This window comes from Narcine bancroftii, chromosome 3 (genome assembly GCF_036971445.1).
Source record: "Narcine bancroftii isolate sNarBan1 chromosome 3, sNarBan1.hap1, whole genome shotgun sequence".
Classification (NCBI taxonomy): Eukaryota; Metazoa; Chordata; class Chondrichthyes; order Torpediniformes; family Narcinidae; genus Narcine; species Narcine bancroftii.
The window spans coordinates 226,730,572-226,753,810 of NC_091471.1; the positions used below are offsets into that span (position 1 = coordinate 226,730,572).

At 40.0% G+C, this 23,239-nt stretch overlaps 1 protein-coding gene across 9 annotated transcripts in view; it reads left to right on the plus strand.

The window, feature by feature from the left end:
- The window catches only part of cnot6l (CCR4-NOT transcription complex, subunit 6-like), a 134,826-nt gene that overhangs the window by 54,735 nt on the left and 56,852 nt on the right, over positions 1 to 23,239 (plus strand). For all 9 annotated transcript variants that reach the window (XR_011354200.1, XM_069926773.1, XM_069926768.1 and 6 more), the window contains 5 exons: positions 9,517 to 9,639; positions 10,325 to 10,511; positions 17,069 to 17,154; positions 20,200 to 20,289; positions 21,411 to 21,479. Coding sequence is in view for 8 of the 9 variants with exons in the window: in XM_069926768.1 (XP_069782869.1) it covers positions 9,517 to 9,639; positions 10,325 to 10,511; positions 17,069 to 17,154; positions 20,200 to 20,289; positions 21,411 to 21,479 (555 nt within the window). In the remaining variant the exon portion in view is untranslated. The remainder of the gene's footprint in view (positions 1 to 9,516; positions 9,640 to 10,324; positions 10,512 to 17,068; positions 17,155 to 20,199; positions 20,290 to 21,410; positions 21,480 to 23,239) is intronic.

Consider the following 23,239-nt stretch of genomic DNA (forward strand, 5'->3'; position numbering starts at 1 on the left):
CACTACGGCAACTTTGCTGCCTGGTTATCAACATTTCGGATGGGGCTCTATCGAGATTTTAAAAATTTTTTTAAATTTTTCATACTGTAAACCATATCAACCAAGATGTATACAAATGTTACTCATTAAATGTACACAGTGGCATTTTCTCCCTATTTTTCCCTCCCCCCTCCAAAATCAGTATTCAACATATCTTCTTTCTTTGGCTTGGCTTCGCGGACGAAGATTTATGGAGGGGGTAAAAAGTCCACGTCAGCTGCAGGCTCGTTTGTGGCTGACAAGTCCGATGCGGGACAGGCAGACACGATTGCAGCGGTTGCAAGGGAAAATTGGTTGGTTGGGGTTGGGTGTTGGGTTTTTCCTCCTTTGCCTTTTGTCAGTGAGGTGGGCTCTGCGGTCTTCTTCAAAGGAGGTTGCTGCCCGCCAAACTGTGAGGCGCCAAGATGCACGGTTTGAGGCGTTATCAGCCCACTGGCGGTGGTCAATGTGGCAGGCACCAAGAGATTTCTTTAGGCAGTCCTTGTACCTTTTCTTTGGTGCACCTCTGTCACGGTGGCCAGTGGAGAACTCGCCATATAACACGATCTTGGGAAGGCGATGGTCCTCCATTCTGGAGACGTGACCCATCCAGCGCAGCTGGATCTTCAGCAGCGTGGACTCGATGCTGTCGACCTCTGCCATCTCGAGTACTTCGACGCTTGGGGTGTAAGCGCTCCAATGGATGTTGAGGATGGAGCGGAGACAACGCTGGTGGAAGCGTTCTAGGAGCCGTAGGTGGTGCCGGTAGAGGACCCATGATTCGGAGCCGAACAGGAGTGTGGGTATGACAACGGCTCTGTATACGCTTATCTTTGTGAGGTTTTTCAGTTGGTTGTTTTTCCAGACTCTTTTGTGTAGTCTTCCAAAGGCGCTATTTGCCTTGGCGAGTCTGTTGTCTATCTCATTGTCGATCCTTGCATCTGATGAAATGGTGCAGCCGAGATAGGTAAACTGGTTGACCGTTTTGAGTTTTGTGTGCCCGATGGAGATGTGGGGGGGCTGGTAGTCATGGTGGGGATCTGGCTGATGGAGGACCTCAGTTTTCTTCAGGCTGACTTCCAGGCCAAACATTTTGGCAGTTTCCGCAAAGCAGAACGTCAACCGCTGAAGAGCTGGCTCTGAATGGGCAACTAAAGCGGCATCATCTGCAAAGAGTAGTTCACGGACAAGTTTCTCTTGTGTCTTGGTGTGAGCTTGCAGGCGCCTCAGAACACGAACCATGGGTGTAAAGGGTGGGGCCAGTACTGCGCGCACTGCACTCCACCTAAAAGCTCCTTTGCGCAGGCCCGAGGACAGGTCCATGTCCTCCCCCTCCATGTCCTCCCCCTCCACGTCCTCCCCCTCAAAAGATGCTCACAAACTCAAGCTAGCATGCTGGAACATCAGAATCATGCTAGACAAGGCTGACAGCCACCGACCTGAACGTCGGTCTGCCCTCATTGCACGTGAACTCCTCAGACTTGACATCGACATAGCCGCTCTCAGTGAAGTCCGCCTGGCAGATGTAGGCAGCCTCCAAGAACGCGGCGCGGGCTACACACTCTACTGGTCTGGCAAGCCTTCGGATGAACGACGCCTATCTGGTGTAGGCTTCATGATCAAGAGCTTCATTGCCTCCAAACTCGAAAACCTTCCGACAGGCCTCTCGGACCGAATCATGTCCATGCGACTCCCACTTCAAAACAAGCGTCACATCACCCTCATCAGTGTCTATGCTCCAACCCTCCAGGCGGAACCAGCAGAAAAGAACAAGTTCTACACCGACCTGCGCAACCTCATCCAACGTACCCCTACAGCCGACAAGGTTGTCATCCTGGGCGACTTCAACGCTCGTGTCGGCAAAGACTCAGAAACCTGGCCAGGAATCCTGGGCAAGCATGGCGTCGGCAAGTGCAACGACAATGGGCGCCTCCTGTTGGAGCTCTGCGCAGAACAGCGACTTGTCATTACAAACACCCTTTTTCAGCAGAGGGACAGCCTTAAGACCACCTGGATGCATCCCCGATCCAAACATTGGCACCTCCTGGACTACATCCTGGTGCGAGAAAGTGACAAACAAGATGTGCTCCACACCAGGGTCATGCCTAGTGCGGAATGCCACACTAACCACCGGCTGGTTCGCTGCAAGCTCAACCTTCACTTCAAGCCAAAGCCCAGGAACAATAAAGCCCCCAGAAAGAGGTTCAATGTTGGAAACCTGCAGTCAGACGAAGCGAGAGGAAACTTCCAGGCAAACCTCAAAGCAAAGCTCGACGTTGCAACCCGCCTCACGGACCCGTCCCCTGAAACCCTCTGGGATCAGTTGAAGACTACCATACTGCAATCCACTGAAGAGGTACTGGGCTTCTCCTCCAGGAAAAACAAGGACTGGTTTGACGAAAACAGCCAGGAAATCCAGGAGCTGCTGGCAAAGAAGCGAGCTGCCCACCAGGCTCACCTTACAAAGCCGTCCTGTCCAGAGAAGAAACAAGCCTTCCGTCGCGCATGCAGCCATCTTCAGCGCAAACTCCGGGAGATCCAAAATGAGTGGTGGACTAGCCTCGCCAAACGAACCCAGCTCAGCGCGGACATTGGCGACTTCAGGGGTTTCTACGAGGCTCTAAAGGCTGTGTACGGCCCCTCACCCCAAGTCCAAAGCCCGCTGCGCAGCTCAGACGGCAAAGTCCTCCTCAGCGACAAGATCTCCATCCTCAACCGATGGTCAGAACACTTCCAATCTCTTTTCAGTGCCAACCGCTCAGTCAAGATTCCGCCCTGCTCCAGCTCCCTCAACAGCCCCTAAGGCTAGAGCTGGATGAGGTTCCCACCCTGGATGAGACATATAAGGCAATCGAACAACTGAAAAGTGGCAAAGCAGCAGGTATGGATGGAATCCCCCCAGAAGTCTGGAAGGCTGGCGGCAAAACTCTGCATGCCAAACTGCATGAGTTTTTCAAGCTTTGTTGGGACCAAGGTAAACTGCCTCAGGATCTTCGTGATGCCACCATCATCACCCTGTACAAAAACAAAGGCGAGAAATCAGACTGCTCAAACTACAGGGGAATCACGTTGCTCTCCATTGCAGGCAAAATCTTCGCTAGGATTCTACTAAATAGAATAATACCTAGTGTCGCCGAGAATATTCTCCCAGAATCACAGTGCGGCTTTCGCGCAAACAGAGGAACCACTGACATGGTCTTTGCCCTCAGACAGCTCCAAGAAAAGTGCAGAGAACAAAACAAAGGACTCTACATCACCTTTGTTGACCTCACCAAAGCCTTCGACACCGTGAGCAGGAAAGGGCTTTGGCAAATACTAGAGCGCATCGGATGTCCCCCAAAGTTCCTCAACATGATTATCCAACTGCACGAAAACCAACAAGGTCGGGTCAGATACAGAAATGAGCTCTCTGAACCCTTCTCCATTAACAATGGCGTGAAGCAAGGCTGTGTTCTCGCACCAACCCTCTTTTCAATCTTCTTCAGCATGATGCTGAACCAAGCCATGAAAGACCCCAACAATGAAGACGCTGTTTACATCCGGTACCGCACGGATGGCAGTCTCTTCAATCTGAGGCGCCTGCAAGCTCACACCAAGAATTCAACATATACAATACAATAAAACCATTAAACAATGTCATCACACAAAGAAAAATTATCTACTTTTACACACTGGATCGTCATTTTGTCGTCTTATCATTTTAGGGGGTGGAGGTGCAGTAGACCCTCTCTGTTGTGTTCCATGTATGGTTCCCAAATTTGTTCAAATAATGTGACTTTATTTTTAAAATTATATGTTATTTTTTCCAATGGAATACATTTATCTATTTCCATGTACCGTTGCTTTACTCTCATGCTCTCTTCCATTTTCCAAGTTGGCATTATACATTTTTTTGCTTCTGGTAAAGCTATCATTATAAATCTTTTTTGCGCTTTATCCAATTTGAGGCCTAATTCCTTACTTCTTATATTACTTAGAAGAAATATCTCTGGATTTTTTGGTATGTTATTTTTTGTAATTTTATTTAATATCTGATTATATCTTCCCAAAACATTTTCACTTTCTCACATGCCCAAATTACATGTATTGTTGTTCCCATTTCCTTCTTACAGAGAAAACATCTATCTGATAATGTTGGATCCCATTTTTAAAAAACTTTTGGGGCGTGATATATAACCTGTGTAACCAATTACACTTTCTCATGCGTAACCTTGTGTTTATTATATTTTTCATAGTTCCAGAACATAACTTTTCCCATGTTTCATTTTTTATCTTTGTTTAAATCCTTTTCCCACTTTTGTTTGGGTTTAAACTTATTTCATCATTTTCCTTGCAGCTTAATGTACATGTTCGTTATAAAGCTTTTAATTATCATTATGTCTGTAATCCCATATTCAAAGCTGCTTCCTTCTAGTAATCTCAGACTGTTTCCCAATTTATCCTTTAAATAAATTTTCAGTTGATGATATGCAAACATTGTTCCCTGAGTTATTCCATATTTGTACTTCAACTGTTCAAATGTTAATAAATTATTTCCCAAAAAACAATTTTCTATTCTTTTAATTCCTTTTCTCTCCCATTCTCTAAAGGAAAGGTTAACTATTGTAAAAGGGATTCGCGAATTTTGCGTCAATAGTAATTTTGGTACTTGGTAATTTGTTTATTTTTCCTTTCTAAGTGAATCTTCTTCCATATATTAAGTAAATGAAGCAGTACTAGTGAGCTTTTATATTGTACCAGCTTTTCATCCCACTTAGCAGTTTAACCTCCATCTATATGTTCTTGGTGGGATGTCCTCCAATTCTATTGGTAATAATAGGGGTGAATGATCTGATAGTAATCTAGCTTTCTATTCAATTTTCCTAACTCTCCCTTGAATATGGGCCGACAACAAAAACATATCAATCCTTGAGTATGTTTTATGCCTACTTGAATAATATGAGTATTCCTTCTCTCTTGGGTGCTGCCATATATCCATAAGTTTCATTTCCTGCATTGATTTAACCATAAATTTGGCCACTTTATTCTTTGTACTGGTCTTTTGTCCAGTTTTATCCAACATTGGATCCAAATTAAGGTTAAAATCCCCTCCTATCAATATATTTCCTTGTGTATCTACAATCTTCAAAAAAAATATCTTGCATAAACTTTTGATCCTCTTCATTAGGTGCATATATATTGAGCAAATTCCAAAATTCTGAATATATCTGACACTTTATCATTACATACCTCCCTGCTGGATCTATTATTTCTTCCTCTATTTTGATTGTACATTTTTATTAATTAATATAGCTACACCTCTAGCTTTTGAATTATATGATGCTGCTGCTACGTGCCCTACCCAGTCTCTCTTTAATTTGTTATGTTCCACTTCAGTTAGATGTGTTTCCTGCACAAATGCTATATCTATTTTTTATTTTTTCAGTAAATTTAATAGCCTCTTCCTTTTAATTTGGTTATGTATTCCATTAATATTTATAGTCATATAGTTCAACATGGCCACCTCATATCCTGTTTACACCTCATTTCCGTTTCCTCACCACCACCACCACCCCCCCCCCTTTTCCCCATTTTCATCTCTCAGTTTTCCATTTTTAAACTCAATGTATGACAACACATTTAAAACATAAAATACTCCAACAACTCCTACATCCAATATTCCCTTAACCCCAAATATCTCCCCTCCTCTCTGAGTTGCCCCTTATCCTTTGCCAGGCAACCACAACTCCCCTTTCCATTTAGATTGTGAACCTGTTCGCAAGTGTCAACTGATTTCACATTGACGGTTATTCTCTCCCCCCACCCCCAGAAAACACTTTTTTTAAACGTATAACAAAAGTTCTCCCTTTTTTTCCTCTTACTTCCTTTCTCCCCTTCTCTTTCCCTTTACATATACATTATTTTTACATCTTTATATATATTTTATCGCCGTTCTTCATTCTTGTTACATCTCTTCATCTCTCCTTCTGTCCTGCAGGCGTTCTGCAAATTCTCGTGCTTCTTCCAGATCCGAGAACAGTCTGTTTTGCTCCCCAGGGATAAATATTTTAAGCACAGCTGGATATCTTAACATAAATTTATAACCTGTTTTCCATAGGATCGATTTTGCTGTATTAAACTCCTTCCTCTTTAAGAGTTCAAAACTTATGTCTGGGTAAAAAAATATTTTTTGACCCTTGTATTCCAATGGTTTATTGTCTTCTATAATTTTATTCCTTGCCCGCTCCAGTATATTTTCTCTTGTATATCTCAAAAATTTTACTAAAATGGATCTTGGTTTTTGATATGTCTGTGGTTTTGGAGCTAGTGTTCCGTGTGCCCTTTCTATTTCCATTCCTTCCTGCATTTCTGTCGTTCCCAGGGCGTTTGGGATCCATTCTTTTATAAATTCCTTCATATCTGTGCCTTCTTCATCTTCCTTCAGGCCCACTATTTTTATGTTGTTTCGCCTACTATAATTTTCTGAGCTAACATCTCTTGTGACTCTTTAACTTTTTTATCACTTTCTTCCAATTTTCCTCGTGTCATTTACTTCCATTTCTACAGCCGTTTCTCGTTCTTCCACATTTTCTACTCTTTTCCCTATTTCTATCATGACTAACTCTAATCTTTGCAGTTTATCTTCTGTTCTTTTCATTTTTCTTTTAATTGCACTAAATTCTAATGACAACCATTCTTTTAATGCTCTCATTTGTTCTTGGCAAAAAAGCTTTATTCTGTCCATCTGTTTTGCCTTCTATATCTCTGTGGAGATCTTGGTCGTCTTCTTCTGTGTCTGTACCTGTGTTTGTGTCTTCTTTGTATCTGTATCTCTTCTGACTTTCCTGATGAATTGCTTGTCTCACTTTGTTGGGCCTCTTCTTGCTTGGCCTCTTGCTGTTGGTCCTCTTCTTCTGAGCTGCTCATCTGTTGAGCCTCCTGCTGCTGCTCTTCTTTCCTTTCACTCCCGCTCCTGCCGCTTTCCTCCTCTTCCAGCTGAGAGCCCTGGTGTTGGGCATCCCTCAGCTGGTCGTGCTGTAGTTGCCCGCTCCTCAGCTGAGCTCCCCTCCCGTCGGTGTTCTCCTTCTCCTTAGTTTGCACACTGCGCACTTTTGTTTGGCTCAGAGAGCCATTTTTGCAGTCCAGCTATCGGAGGAGGGGGGTTGCGACTACGCGGGGCCGTCGCCAACCTCAGAGATCATGTGCTCTTCACCATGGCTCCCTGTTTCTTCTTGCAGGTAAGGCCTTCTCCTTTATTTTCTGGCGTTTTTTTTTTCCTATTGTTTTTACTTTTTCCTTCTTGGGTGCTATTTTCTTTCTCTACAACTTTATCTTTTATTTTTTATATTTTGTATTTATTGAAATTTGTCCTTCACTTTTTTTTCTTTTTTTCTGGAGAGGGCTGGTATTACCCTACCAGCCACTACGCCATCACATGACTCCTCCGGCTCTATCGAGATTTAAGAGGTGATTTAATCATGAGAAAAGGGGAAAAAGAAGCTGGAGTGAGGCCAAAAGATCATGTGCTATTGGACAGATGGTGGAGAGATGGTAGAGCAAGAGACTACATGGGGTGGGGATGGGTTTGGATAAAAAAACAAGAACATGAAGAGATAGAAAGGGAAACATTTGAACCAGAGAGACGGGTGGATTACAGAACAAAAGAAGAATCAATGTTTATGCGAGTTTAAGGCTATCCAAAAGGAATTGTAATTATATCAATTTTGCACCTGCAATGGACAATATTTATTCCCCGAAACAAATTTTGTGACCCATCTTCATGATAAGAAGCCTAATTTTGATTATGAGGAATATGCATGGTTCCTCACGTTTGTATTTGACCTCATCCTGGAGGTGGCTGAGGATAAACGTGTCTGTCTGAGGATGCTGCAAGGAATTGAAATGGTTGGCCACTGTAAGTTCAAGGTTAAACCCATAGAGTACAGCTGTTCCATGAAGAGATCACCCAAACTTCATATCCTCCACTTTAATGAGAACGAATGCAAATTGCACATCTGAATTAAAACTAACACTCCCTAAACAGTAGGCCCAGGTGGACCCTCCCCTTTGAGGGCGGCGGCAGGAGCAGATCTTAATTTGTGGACTCAACTTTCAGGTGGCAGCCCTAAAAGGCTCCCGCAGTAATGCCTGGTCCACCTGAAAGGGCCCATTTGATTCCAGAGGCACCTTGTAGCGCCTCCGGATCTGATGGAGGCAGGGCGACTGGTGCCGCAGCACCACCCATCCTAAATATGCAGCATAGCAATGGTGGTCTTCCCTACCCATAATCCCCCACACAGCTGAAACTGTTAAGGGAAACACAGAGCGGAGAGCAGCTGTGACATCCCACTCCGACTGTCCCCCGCCGGCTGCCCTGATGTCCCCCACCAACCACCCCTCCCCGGTGGGGTGAGGTCCGTCGGGCAGCGAGGCAGGAGGCTGTCGGGCAGCCGGGAGTTGGGTCGTCGACTGATAGAGTCATCAGTTGACCCCCAGGCAGCCACTTACAGCGGCTGCACATTCAGGTGCCTCGGCAGAGCCCGGTTCTTCACCGATTATCCTTCCCAAGGAGGGTTGGCATCGCTGTCTTGGAGGCACTTCTGCTGCATTCAGGTGAGTATGCCTTTAGCCGCAATGGGGGAGATTATGCGGCTTTACACTGGGGTGTTCAGGCCACCTGAAAGGGCCTAGTGCTGCACACTCTCCAGTTGTAATTTGAATTAATAAAAATGAAATGCTCAGTAGGGGCCCAACTTGTCATTGTTACAGCACCAGTGATCGGGTCCAGTGTTTGAATCCCATGCTTTCTATAAGGAGTTTGTACGTTCTTCTAGTGTCTGCATGGGTTTTCTCCAGGGGGTCTGGTTTCCGCCCACTGTTCAAAACAGAGGTGGAAGTTAATTGGGTGTAAATTAGGCAGCAGGGATTGGTGGGCCAAAATGGCTTGCTACCCCGATGAATGTCTAAATTTTAAAAAATAATTTAAAATTTTTTTTAATTTAAAAAAAATAATATAATTCCTTTTATGTAGTTGTGTTCTGGTTGATCTAATCATCTTTATGTATTGAAAATAAAAACGCCGTGTTGGAGAAACACACCAGGTCAAACAGAGTGCTTTATGTAGCAAAGATAAAGAGCATAACTCAAGTTTTGTGCTTGAACCCTTCATCAATCTTTATGTATTTGGCTGCTTTGGAGTCAGTACTTATGTTAATGAGTCAATTGTCAAATACACAAGTACAATGTAAATATACAACAAAATTCTTGCACTTGGGGAAAAAACTGCAATAGAAAGCATTATATCACTTGGTATTGAAAGAGATAATAAATATAAAAGACAAAAAAACAAATATTCATAAAATACGTCGTCTTGTCATTGAGTAGATGCCAATTGAAGTTGCTAAATTTGATGTTGCATTGTCATGTGCTGGAAAACATCCAGTTTCACATTCGTCCAGAAGTGGAAAGGAGAAAACTGGGAATGATTGCATTGGGATACTGACGGTATTTCTTTTCTAGATTTAATAGGAATGCCAAAAGAAAAATATGATCCAAAAGATATACGTAGAATATATGCAATCATGTCCTTAGAAGAGGCTGCTAATGGGAAGAAATCACACTGGGCAGAATTAGAGATCTCTGGTAAGTAGCTGTGGCTCTGCTGAATGCAGTCTTCCTTCATGGAGTGCATGAATTTTTAGAACCTGTGCAACCAATTAAGTATTAAGTATTAATTGAGACTTTTGAGAAGTCTAAAAATACTGTAGACCTTGTCGAAGTTTCTTTCCTACTTTGGAATTGGCACCTATGGTCTAATGCGCTGAGACCAGCATATTGTTTGAAAATTTGTTGTGCCTTGGATTGTATGTGGTGGGTTATTTATCTGGGTTGTGCCGTGTATGTTGAACAGTTGCTGTTGCTTTTTGATGCTGGTAGAAACCCCAAAAATAGCATCTGCAGCCCAAGATTACAAACGGAAATATTTTGCTTAATTTCTATTTTCTTGCATGTAATTCATTGACCTCTGCCTCATTTCATTATTCCAGCCAACAAATATTGTAAACTGCAGTGCAAGGTCCTTTGGCCCAAATGAAGGTTAAAGGGAAACTGCTCAGACATTTGTTCTGGGTTTACGAAGAAGCTTTGGTCACATACCAGAAGTCCAGTTAAACAGCATATGCTTGCATTAATATTAAGATGCAGTTAATCAGAGAAATCAGCTAACCAGCAACAAATGCTTTCTGCAGCCAGTATATGCGTGGTTTTTAAAAAATTGACCAAGTTTTGGTCTCTGTGACTTTTATTTCTAAATTCTTTCTTTATTTAGGTAAAGTGAAGAGCTTAAGTACTTCACTGTGGTCTTTGACACACTTGACTGTTTTGCATTTGAATGACAACCACCTTGCACGCATTCCACCTGATATTGCCAAGCTACATAATCTAGTTTACCTGGATCTTTCATCTAATAAACTGCGCAGTTTACCAGCTGAAATTGGAAACATGGTGTCACTCAGGTGAGTAACTTTGATCAATCTCTGTACAAGTACATTAGAAAATGTAAAATTAAAGTTCTTTTGGACTTTTGAGCTGTTCTGTTCACAGCTGAATTTTGTATGGTGGAATAAGTATATGTCTAAATTCATGACTAGGGATGAAATGCGCACTAAAACTAGAGGTGATCTTTATCCGAATATGCTTGTTAAGTCATTGTGGAAATTTTGGTGCTGCGGCAGCATTTCAAAATTGCTTGTTGGATGCTTTAAACCAGTCTGAATTAAAACATGGAAATGCATTCCTCCTAGCATAATTATTTCCAATGTTCCAGATGTTCACATACCTGAGTGCATGTTACTCTGTTTTGACTGGTAAATCTGAAGGCTGGATCTAACGTCGTGGGGCATTTGGAACTGCGATTCTCTTTTTAGCTTTTTCCTTTTGTTGTAGTTGCTCTTCAGAAGACTTAAAAATGAAACTATACCAATTCAGAAGTTCCAGGAAAACAAGTGGATGTAGACTACCCGGTGAGACAATAATGCAAAGTCCACTGAAATGTAAAACTTAAATCCCAAAGAAAAGAAGTCTCTTTCTACTGTGCATCTATGGAATCAGAGGTGTGTACGACAATTATGGAAGAATGCAGTTTCAAATCACCATATGAACCAAGCACAGCATCACCAGCAAGTACCCCAATGTTGATTCAAAAGTTGCAGTGCAGAAATGGAATTAATACTTCGAAAAAAAAAAAAAAATGCCTCCCAGTAACATTCTGCTTGAGGTATAAATGTTGCTGAAATGTCTGCAAAGAAATAACTGACCGTATGGAACTCATAAACCTTGAAGTGGGCAGACTGAGTTGCCTTGCATTTACTTAAACTGACGCCAGTTTTAAAATAAAAGAAGGTTGAAGAGATTGCCTGCTCCCCCAGGATAACAAAAGGAAGAGGGTTTGGGGACATACTGGAGAGGAAAGCCAATGGTGAGGAACCAGAATTTTGGGTTTATAAAGGCAGAAAGACTCAAAGTTGCCATTATGAGAGTGGATTTGTAGATTTTGTTGGTACTGAAAATCATGCTTAGATTAGTCATTCTTCAATTCCCAGTCAACTCGTATTAACTGAAAAGGTGAAATAAGTCCATTTTACAACAGTCAATAAATACATAAGCAGTGTCAGTACCAAAGAAATATATCAACTTTGGCTACCAGTGGGCAAAATGGCTGTTGGCATTCTCAAAGCAGACTTGAAGGTAAATCTTATCAAAGACTGACAATGGGAAGATCGTAACTGAATGTAGCTTTCAAGTATGCTTCTCCATTCATTCTATTTCAAAATGCAATCTGGATGAATTCTACAGGATTTATTTATACTAGTGCAAAAACAGAGTTCATGTTGTGAGGGGGGGGGGGGAAAAATTAAAGTAATTTAGGTATATATTTCTGCATTTTATATTTAGTTCTAAACTACGAAAAAGAAATGAATTATGCACAAAAGAATGCAATTTGAAATTTCAATCCAATTTTTTTTAAAAGCCTAAACTGAAAAGAACAGTCTTGCAGATCTTTCCTTTTTGAAATATTTTTATTGATTTTGATTATAAAGCAATAGAAACGTAAAAATACAAAAGGCAATTGTGGAGTAATGTGTAAATAGCAGATTAAATCATTAAAAAGATACAGAAATCATAAACATATTATCCTACTTTATCAACCATTGTTTGATAATAAGTATACTTTTAATACTTAAAATGAAACAAGAGAGCAAAAAATAAAGGTCAAGCATAATTTTAAAGACTAAGAAAATGACTCTTAAATGACCCCCACAGCATTTGAAATCTTGTATCTGAATTATTAATTGAATAACAAATCTTCTCTAAGTTTAAGCATGCGTAATGCCTCTCAGCCATTGAGCATGAGTGGGCGGGGCAGCATCCTTCCATCGAAATAATATTGCCCGTCTCGCCAAAGAGAAGCAAAGGATAAGAGTTCAACATTTAATTGAAGTCAAAAGAGCAACCAAAGGATTCAATTCTAAATTAAAATTAAGAATGAAAGATAAAGTATTGAAGAGACATTTCGCTACTTTTCTAGATTGGGCAAGTCCAGAACATATGAATTAAAGAAGCCTCTCCTCTCTTACATTTATCATAGCAAGAATTTATATCTGGATAAAAACGAGATAATTTAGCTTTGGACATATGTGCATCTTCAAATTGTAGTAAACAATGATGAGCACATAACGATGTGTAAATGATCAACTTAAAAATTTGTCCCAAAGTTCATCTGATATTAAATCCCATTCCCAGGCATATTTAATTTTTAATAACAGGGCCTGTCTTAAACATAGTAACTTACCATAAATAATAGATATTAAGCCTTTACAAGAAGGCTACGAACTTATAAAAAAAAATTCTTAGTATTTTTATTGGTTTGGAAGAGAGAAATATTACATGCCATATATTGAACAATAATTGTACATCTTAATGCAATAAAGTACAGAACATGAATCATAAACAAATTATACATTACATTGTATGCAATAATCATATATAGTAGAATTATTTGGAAAAACCGGTTCATATTTCTATTATTGAAATAAATTCCTGATAACTTAAATAAAGTCATTTCTTCTAAATGTAAAGAAACAAGGAAATAAAAAGAGGAGAAAAAACAAATTTTAAATAAAAGAAAGGACCCCCACCCCATACTCATCCTATCCCTCTCACGGAACACGGTCAACAGCCAAAAGTAAGCAAAGAATCGAGTTTCGGCCTCCACACAACAAGCAAGTAATCCCCAGAACACTCAAGCCTCTGTAATCAAATTATCATAATAGCCCATGAATGGGCCCCATAGTTTGTCAAATTCAGTCATAGTTTCTTTAATATTATATCTAATTTTCGCCAAACAGAAGCAAAACATAATATCCTGTATCCGATGCATATGAGTAGGTGGTAAACGATCTTTCCATTTAATCAATATTATCTTTCCATTTAATTAAAATTGCTCATATGGCTATCAGTGGTGTTAAAAAATTCATCCACAAAGTTTGCATCAGGAGCTCCAGAGAAATCATAAATCTAAGATTGACGAAAATGCCTAAATTGCAATTCTCTAAAGAAGTGAGTGTTGGGTAAATTAAACTTTTCAGAGAGTTAATCGAATGAAACAAAGCTGTTGTTAATAAAACAAAAAGATCTTTAAAACATTGAATACCTGCTCTGTGCCATTCCTGAAAGTCAAAGTCATGTTAAGAAGGTTGGGGTGGGGGGGGGGGGGGGGTGGCGGGGGTTGGGAATGATTAGACGATAGAAAAAAACTGAGAATGCTTAGTAATGGATTCTCAATTAACTTAGTTGAAATGGAAGTGAAGATCCAAGAAGTGCTAAATCGGAATTTCTTTTAGCAGAATTGAACTCCATTGCTTCCCATTATGATTACATAAATGTGACTAAAACATAAGGCAACAAATGTTGACTGCCCAATAATAAAATCCAAAATTAGGTTGTGCAATATCTCCATTTCATTTAGATTTTGCCAATGTATTTTATTTAAACGAGGGTGCTTGTCCTTCCATATATAAGACAATAGAGTCGAATCAAGTGAATCAAAAAACAATTTAGGGATAAAACTTGGTATTTATTTTTAAAAATTGCTTGGGTAATTTGGGTAAAATATTCATTTTAATAGAATTAATATGGCCAACCAAAGATATAGACAAAGGTGAGAGCAAGTAAGAAAATTATTTGAAAAACTTCACTGGAAGCCCATCAGGTCCTAGAGACTTTTCAGATTGTAATGAGCAACTAGCAGCAACTATTTCCTTCTGTGATATAGGCTCATCGAATTTCATTTAATTATCCAAGGAGATAATAGGAATATTGAACCAATCTCGGAAATTTATCATCATTTGTACATTCAGAAATATAAAGTTGAGAGTAAAATTTTCTAAATGTATCTTTTATCTCAGTGATCTGTGGTAATGTTACCAATGTCCTTACAAATCTTTGTCATATGTCGCTTAGCTCCAAATCCTCTCAGTTGGTTAACTAAAACCTTGCCAGATTTAACCGTGAACTTAAAATTGATTTTGTCTTCAGAAGTTGACGTTCAATTGGATATATTGAAAGAAGATCAATTGCAGATCTGTAGGCATTTACTCGTCAACATCAAGCAGAAAATGTGTTGTTATGTGACTCTACTTGCATTATCTGAATATCTTTTTCTGGAAATTACCCACTTGAATGTGATTGTACCATTGAGAAGCTAAGAGTGAAATCTGACAGAATTGGCATTCTTTAAGACACACAGGAGTGTTAAGGCCAAGGATAGGTTTCATCACCTGAACAGCTTTGACTTCAAATTGGGAAGTGCAGTGACACCCAATTCATTCAGTTGCCATCCAGTGCAGCACAGACATTCTTTATCAACTCCATACAATCAAGGCCAATAGTACAGATATGGATTATGAAAAATGTACCCAATATTACAACTGTGGTTAGAGGTGGGTGAGTGCATCAGACAGCAAGCAAATTCCAAATTTGTTTTACAATAGAAGCCCGGACATTTGTTCAGACCTATGAATTTCATGAAAAGGAGCTTTCTGTCTCAGTTTAAGATTTGTATCTGAGAATAAAATTGTTTTATTATTCAATATTATTCACTTGTTGAAAATGAATAATTTCAAATTCTTCATCATATGAGAAGAACTTGCATCTTTGCAGACGAAGATGATGAACAACTGCAATCTGGTGCGAATATTCCTGTGTGTGATTGTACTCCCTGACTGGGAGACAGTGAACCACAAACCAATCCGTGTACTTGTTCTTGACACAGAAGTGGTCAAATGAAATTTCTGTCGATCTTTGTGATATGTATCAAGAGGAGGAATCAATGTGATATGCCTGTACTAAGTTCACATCGCAGCTTAACAACTGTGGGGTCTTCATTAACCCTGTCCAACATCTGGGACAAGCCAAGACCTTGCCTCCAACTCTTTTCAGTTTATTTGACAAGCCCTAGGTGCAATCTCAGATTGATCAGATGGGATATTTTGTAGATGAAAACCTGAAGTTCCTTCGCTTGTGAGTATACTGCTAGTAGTTTCATGTTTGTCCAGGAGATCTGCCCAGAAGGGGCAGCAAGTCGTGTGTATCTTTTGCCACTTACAGCTATCAAAAGGATGCACAATGAAGAAATTGCCATGCCATGTAGAAATTGACATTGTTTGGATCTCGATTGTGCAAATACAAGTTCAACAAACAATACAGGAATGGTTCCAGGTAGTTAGGTGAAGATTAGTTATATTCTGTTCTTTTAGTTTAAGCAAATGGAAAATGTGTGGTTAATTGTATATATTGTTGGACAGATACAAGTGCCATATGCATATTTTGATTTGAGAGAATACTAGTTCTAATGCATGTATTTTGAGCATTGCAGCTGAGTTGTTAGAACACATGAGTATGTATTCAGCCACTAGAAATGGTGAAACAAATTGGTTGGACACTGGGATCAGGAAGTGGGAGATATTGGAAGAGAGCCATGTGAGGTGCTTTTCAGGTGAAAGTATTGGGAGCCATTTGATAGCCTTTTGTGCATTAATTTGGTTTACCAAGGTTGGAAAGTAGTAATGTTCATGGATCTCCTTATTGCCAAATCTTTCTAAGTTGGATACAAGAAGGCTGTAGAATAATAAGGTGATATTGGTTGTGTGATTGCTTTGCTTATTAGCACGCTGCTGGAGTCATGCAGCACAGAACAGGCACTTCAGCCCAAGTTGTCCATGCCAACCAATTTCACATTCTGGGCTAGTCCCTTTTTGCCTGTATTTGGTCCAGATTCTTCTAAGCCTTTCTATCCATATATCTGACGAATAGCCTCCATAGCTTCCTCTGGCACCTCATTCCAGACACAGCCTGGGGAAATAAGGTCCCGCATCTTGCTCTTAATCTCTCCCCTCTCATCTTGCATCTCTCTCCTTTAGATCTAGAATATTTACCCTGCAAAATGAAGAGTGCATATTCACTTTGAGGCCAGGTATAAGCCTCTTTAATGTCACCCTCAATCCTATATTCTATGGAATAACAACCTTGTCTATCCAACCTCCACCTATAAACTCAGAGTCTCTTGTCCAAACATCTATTGGGTGCTCTGGGTGTTTTTATTCTGCAAGGAGAAGATTAACTTCCTTTGAGTGACTTTTTCCAGTGATTGTAACCAATACTTTAAAAAAAAACACAAAGGTGTAATGATAATATACTTCTGCCTTTTGCAAATGGCTTGTTCCAGTGTATTGGCTAAGTGAGTCAAGTCAATTCAACGTTTTCCTCATCAGATCAAGATTCAGAACCACAACAGCCAAGTTTTCAAAAAAGAAATTGTCCATAAAGCAGTCGCAAGAAGTAGAGATGCTGAAGAGTCTCCCTACCCTCTGAGACTGGAAGTCATCAACTTTTTTACTTTGGCTTATTATGTGACTTGATAAAAATACATGAAACTTGATGAGGAGCATTCTGGGGCGAAGGGTGAACAGAAATGAAAAAAACTACATTTAAGTTTTTTCTCCTTCTTCTGCAGGGAATTGCTTTTAAATAACAATCTGTTACGAGTTTTGCCTTATGAACTAGGACGACTGTTCCAGCTACAAACCTTGGGGTTAAAAGGTCAGGGTTGATGAGTATCTTCTTACGTTTTCAATATCTTGCACCTCCTATAGCATTTAAAATTTAGATGTTGTTGCAGAATATATTTTTTTAAAATATGACCGATATATAACATTTTGACACATGTATGTTTATTCTTAAGAAAACTTTTAATCCTTAAAAAAGGATAAGTGGACAGGATTGAGTCAACTAGATTTGTGTTTTGCAACGTCTCTGTGAAGTAGTTCAGTTTGAAGTAAATGAAGTGCTCTGCCGCAAAATCCATGCAGTTTCCCTGGTGGAGCACTCAAACTTGATTTGCTGTGCGATCTTTACGAAAATCACATGTTTGAGGTACACAGCTGTTCCTCGCTGTCATGTGTCATGTGGTTTTAGATTGCAGTTCAAAACATTTCTTGCCTCTTTTTTTAATTATTGATTGGCAGGTACAGTATTTGCAAAGTTTGTGTCTCCAATGGAACTCTTCTAAAAGGTGTTGTTTGAATATTTGTGAGGTAGCTTCTTTCCCCTACTTATGCTCGTATTAACATGTTAGTAATGATTTGCTTCCAGAATGTGGAACAGTACACCGATTTTGTTTCAGAACAGATAGAGAGTACAGCAATGTGTGTATAGTTCAAGAAGGATACAGAAATAAAAATGTCTTGACTTTTTTTGAGATGATGGTTTTAGATGCAGAAGGATGCAAGGTAATTTTTGCCTGGGTCTTAAAATCTGCATTTCATTTCAGTTAAAAACATCATACAGTAGAATCCCCATTTTCCAGCATCAACAGGGATCACAGAAGTCAGATGTGCAAATTTTCCAGTCGACTGAGACTCACTCTTTCAACTCCTTTTTTAAAAAAATTTTGACACTAAGCACAGGTCTGACAGGCTGAAACTTGTACAAAAGAAACATTTTAAAATTGACAATAGCTATAAAAAGTTTTTTGAAAATACTACAAATTAATAATTACAGAAGATGGTCACAGCCTAATACCTCGAAATAATGCCAGTATTTGAAACCCCTTGTTAAGAATATTTTACTGTTCTGCAACTTCATAGAGTACAATTCTTTTACTTTTCAATCTTTATTGGTTATTGTAATTAATACAGTACAATGGGGGGAGGGGAAGGGAATGAAACTGAAAACATATATGGTATGTATATATTTCAAGATAAAACCCAACAGTATAAACTTGGTTCTCCGCCCCCCCACCCCCACCCCTCCCCTCCACTGGGTGAAAAAAGAAAATACATCAAAAGTGTGTGTGTGGTGTGTGTATGTAAAGAACCCACCTACCCTACACTTTTATATAAAAAAACACCTGAGCAGGTTTTTTCTGAGGGTTACATATATTATGTAGCTTTTGATTCATACCGTGAATCAAAAAAACAAAGACAAAATCTCGTCTAGAAGAGTGAGTACATCTAATCACATTAAAAACATTTACATCAAATGAAAATAAGACACAAAAAAAAGGTCACCAGGTATCTTCAAATACATGATATCTAATTTTTTTTTTCTGAACTTAAAACCGCTCATAATATGAGAGAACCATTGAAACCTTGCTGGAGGTCTAGAATCTTTCCATTTGAATAAGATGGTTCTTCCAGTCAACAATGTAGAGAAGGCCACAACCCGTAGCACAGGTACAGAAAAACTCCATGGTTCAATATCCCCGAAGAGAGCAGTTTCTTGGATTTGGTCAAGGCTCCACCTGAAATACAGATGAAAAGATGTTAAAAATTCTTTCAATGCCTCACTTATACAACTGTTTAAAAGGCAAAAGACGGTGCAACATGTAAAATAATTTTGGGAATTGTAAAGCTCACTTTAATCAGGTAATTTCTGTCATTAAAAAATTTAAATTCAGATCCCAGTTGCTGGCGCTGGTATGCTAACTGTGCTGCTATCATAATTAACCCCCTCCCCAAAGTTTAAAGTCTTAACGTATACTAATGAAGATTAAACTTGCTAGGCAGGGATAGGAAGAAAATTTGGGAGAGTAACCCCAGCAGCGAGCAGCCGTAGCTATTTCATTCCATTGCAACTTTATTGAAATTTTATTCAAACAGCTGAGGTACGACTGTGGCGCTCCACTGTCTGAAATCCTCAACACTGTTGCCATCTTCGCACTCCCCCTCCATATCCTTTTCCCATCCTGCTAGTTTCAACTCAAGTGACCCAGTCAGGCCCAAGGTGCGCTTGACCACGTTCTTCATGCTGCCAACCTAATTCACCTCCACGCAAGTGTCCTAATCAGGCCCTTGGCACATCTTCCTCACACTGACAACCCGATTCACCTCCGTGCAAGGGTCCCAATCAGGAATTCGGTGTATCATCCTGAATCCAACAACCCGGTTCACTTCCTCGCAAGTGTCCCAGTCAGTCCCTCAGGACATCTTCCTTACACTGACCACCCGGCTCACGTCTACACAAGTGTCCCAGTCAGGCATTCGGTGTATCATCCTGAAACCGACAACCCGGCTCACTTCCATACAAGTGTCAACAGCAAAAAAGAATGCGCATGCATTGCTAGTTTAGTGGAGCAAACCTGTGCTTGTCCAATAAAGTCTCAGCGCTCCCCTGTGGGATCCGTCCACCCCGTCTTATTTATTTATGTATTTATTCCCTTGGGTTTTTTTTTGTTGCTTGTTTGAGTTTCTGGTTGATTGAATTCTGGATAATGGAGATTCTACTGTTGATGAATACAAGTGTTAAAAATGAACTTTCAGGTGATTGCTGAGAAGAATAATCCTTCCAATAAATGTATTGTTACATCATTTAATTTAATTTTTTTTTGTTTATTTCCCCAGTATAGTATCCAGTAATTTCTCTTTTAAGATAGCAAGTCAGTGATTTTTGTCATTTTTACCTGAATTTTTATGCTACTTGTGATCGAGAGACTTGTCTTCTGATTTCTTGCTCTTTATTCACTTTGCCAGCTGAGTAGTGATTAACAAGTTAATTTAAAGGGAACTAAAAATAATGGATTTCACTTTTATTGGCCGAGTCAGCGTATAGAATTTAATGGAATATTAATGTTTATTTTGGTGACAGGCAATCCTTTGTCGCAAGATATCTTGAACTTCTATCAAGAACCAGATGGAACCAGAAAGCTACTGAACTATATGCTTGACAATTTAGCCGGTATATTAATGAGATTTTTCCACTAATATCTGTAGTCATGTTTTATGCTTGCATTTGTTTTTAAAATCTGTAAAAGTCTACTGTGTACATTTGAGATATAGTCATGGAGTTGTACAACATACATACAAACAAACCATTTAGCCACCATGTTCACACTTTGAGCACCCACCTCTATTAATCCCATAGAGTCAGACAGTGTGGAAACAGGCCCAACTTGCCCTTGCAACAAAAAAATGACCATCCTACACTCGTCCCACCTGCCAGCATTTTGCCCATATTCCTCAATACCCATCCTATCCATATATTTGTCCTAATTCTTTTCTTAAATGTTGCACCTCTAGCAGCCTATTCCATGTACCCATCACCCTCTGAGTAAAAACAAATGTTACCCCTCAGTTTCTATTATTTCTCTTCTTCCTCATCTTAAACCTATGTCCTCTGGCTCCTGAATCCCTTACTCTGTGAAAAAGACTCTCTGCCTTCACCCGATTTCTTCCTCTCGTGATTTTGTTTTCCTCCATAAGATGACCATTCCTTCTGCTTCATTCCAAGGAATAAAGCACTAGCCTGCTCAACCTCTCCCAATAACTCAGGCCCCTGAGTCCTGGCAACATCCTCGTAAATCTTCTTTGCATCCTCTCCAACTAAACAACATCTTTCCTATAGCATGATGACCAAAACTCTTCCAGCACTTGGCACATGTCCTTTAATTTCTCAGCAATTCAAGTTATCACCTGGACACCTTTTCGTGACTTTGCTTCTATTACGCTCTCCAGGGATACATTCTGGATACTTCCCATTCTCTGGGTGAAAAGTTCCCCTTCTAATCCCCTTAAATGAATATCCTCCAGTTTTATCTTCGATGAGAGGAAAAGATTCCTTTAGTCTATTTTATCGAAACCCCTCATCATCTTGTATAGCTCAATCTTATTCCCTCTGAACCTTGTCCATTCTGAGATACATTGTATGGGCAGTATTTATTTTTGGCAATTTCCAGTGGTTATTTTTCAAGTGTGTAATATTGGACATAGGTACTCTTAAGTTTCAATCCTGCGGTAACCAGAAGATAGATAAAGAAGGAAAAATAGTTTTTCAAAAGTGATTTTCTTTTCTTTCCCAAGTTCATCCAGAGCAGCTTCCTCAGCGGCCATGGGTCACATTGAAGGAAAGGAATCAAGTATTGCCAACAGGTAAAGAAATAATATTGTGTCATTGAACTCTACTGCATGGAAACTGGTCCTTCAGCCGAACTTTTGCTTGCCAACCAAGCAAGTCCAACTTGCCAATGTTTAGCTCATGCACCTTTAAAGGTTTCTGATCCTTGCACGTCTCAATTTCTTTTTAATGTTACAGTTGTACCCGCTACAACTATTTCTTTTGGCAGCTCGTTCCATGTGCCCATCACCCTATGTGAAAAAGGTGCCTTTCAGATGTTCCTTTTAAATCTTTGCCTACTAGTTATAGATTCTATCATCTTGGGGAAAAGGCTAGAACTATTTACCTTTTTACGTCCTTCATGATTTTATAAGCTACCTTTGTCTCTCATGTGCTCCAAGGGGGAAAAAAATGCTCCATTAATCTTTTTGGTCACACCCCTTTTTTAAAAAAAAATCACATTTGTGAGACATGATTTCCCATGGATAAAGCCATGCTTTTCTTGCTTTTCCAGATGCAAGTAAATCCATTTTCTCAGAATCCCCTTCACTAATTTATGCCTAACTGATGTTAAGCTCACTGGCCTGTAGTTCCCTCGTTTGTTCTTGCACCAATTTTAAAATAAAAGCACAACACTAGCCATTTTTAAGTCTTCTGGCATCTCACCACTGCTCATCAATCATGTAAATATCTCTGCCAGGGCTCCTACAGTCTCCTCCCTTGTGTCCCTGTACGTCCTCAGATGCACTTGAGCAGGCCCCAGAGGATTTATCTATCTTTATGCATTTTAAGACTTCCATCACTTTCTGTTGAGTGGACTCTTTTCAAGACATGACTATTTACTTTGCTGAGTCCCTAGTCTCCATGCCTTTCTCATTGTAAATACAGATGATAAATACTCATTTTGGACCGCTCCTATCTCTGATGACTCCACACATGGATGACTTTCAGGGGCTCTATTCCTTCCTGAGTTTCTCTTTTGCCTTTAATATACTTGTGGAATCTCTTGGGATTCTCCTTATCTGCCAGAGCTATCTCCCTGCCTTGTCCTTTTTATTTTCCTCTCAAGTGAACTCCTACATCCTCTTGATTTCAACTGTCTATAAACAAGATATGCCTCCATGTTCTTGACCAGAGCCTCAACATTTCTGGTCATCCAGACTTCCCTAATCTTGCCACCTTTGCCCTTTACTCTGAAAGGAACATGATTTCTCTAGATGTTCCCTTCCCAATCTATCTAATGCCTTCAACATTTGTCTTGCTCCTTTTTTTTTCAGGACTTTAGCTGTGTACTAGTCTCATCTTATTCCATAACTCTTAAAACTGATGGACTTGCGGTGGCTGGTCTCAGAGTGCTCTCCTGCTGAAATCTCATTCACGTACCCTGCCCATTTCCCAAGAGGTTGTCCATTGTTGCACTCAGTCTAGTCAGGCTAGTTGAGAAAATTCTTTTGGACACATTGAATATATCCCACCCTATCCAAGCCTTTTGGAATCCCAGTCAATGTGGGGGTAGTGGAAAACAGCAACTATTGAGACCATTACACCAATCAGTTATTTGTGATCTCCCTGCACATTTGCTCCTTTTCATCCCATTGACTATTGGGGGAAGGCGGGGGGGGGGGGCTATAATACAACCCCATCAAAGTAATCATTCTCATCCTATTTCTAAGCTCCATCAGATCGTTCCACTGAGTGATCCCTTCTATTCTCTTTCAGTGTTTTCCTTGATCGAAAACTCATTGTGCCATTTCTCTCACCTCCACCTCTATCTCAGCTGTAGCATTTGTGTCCC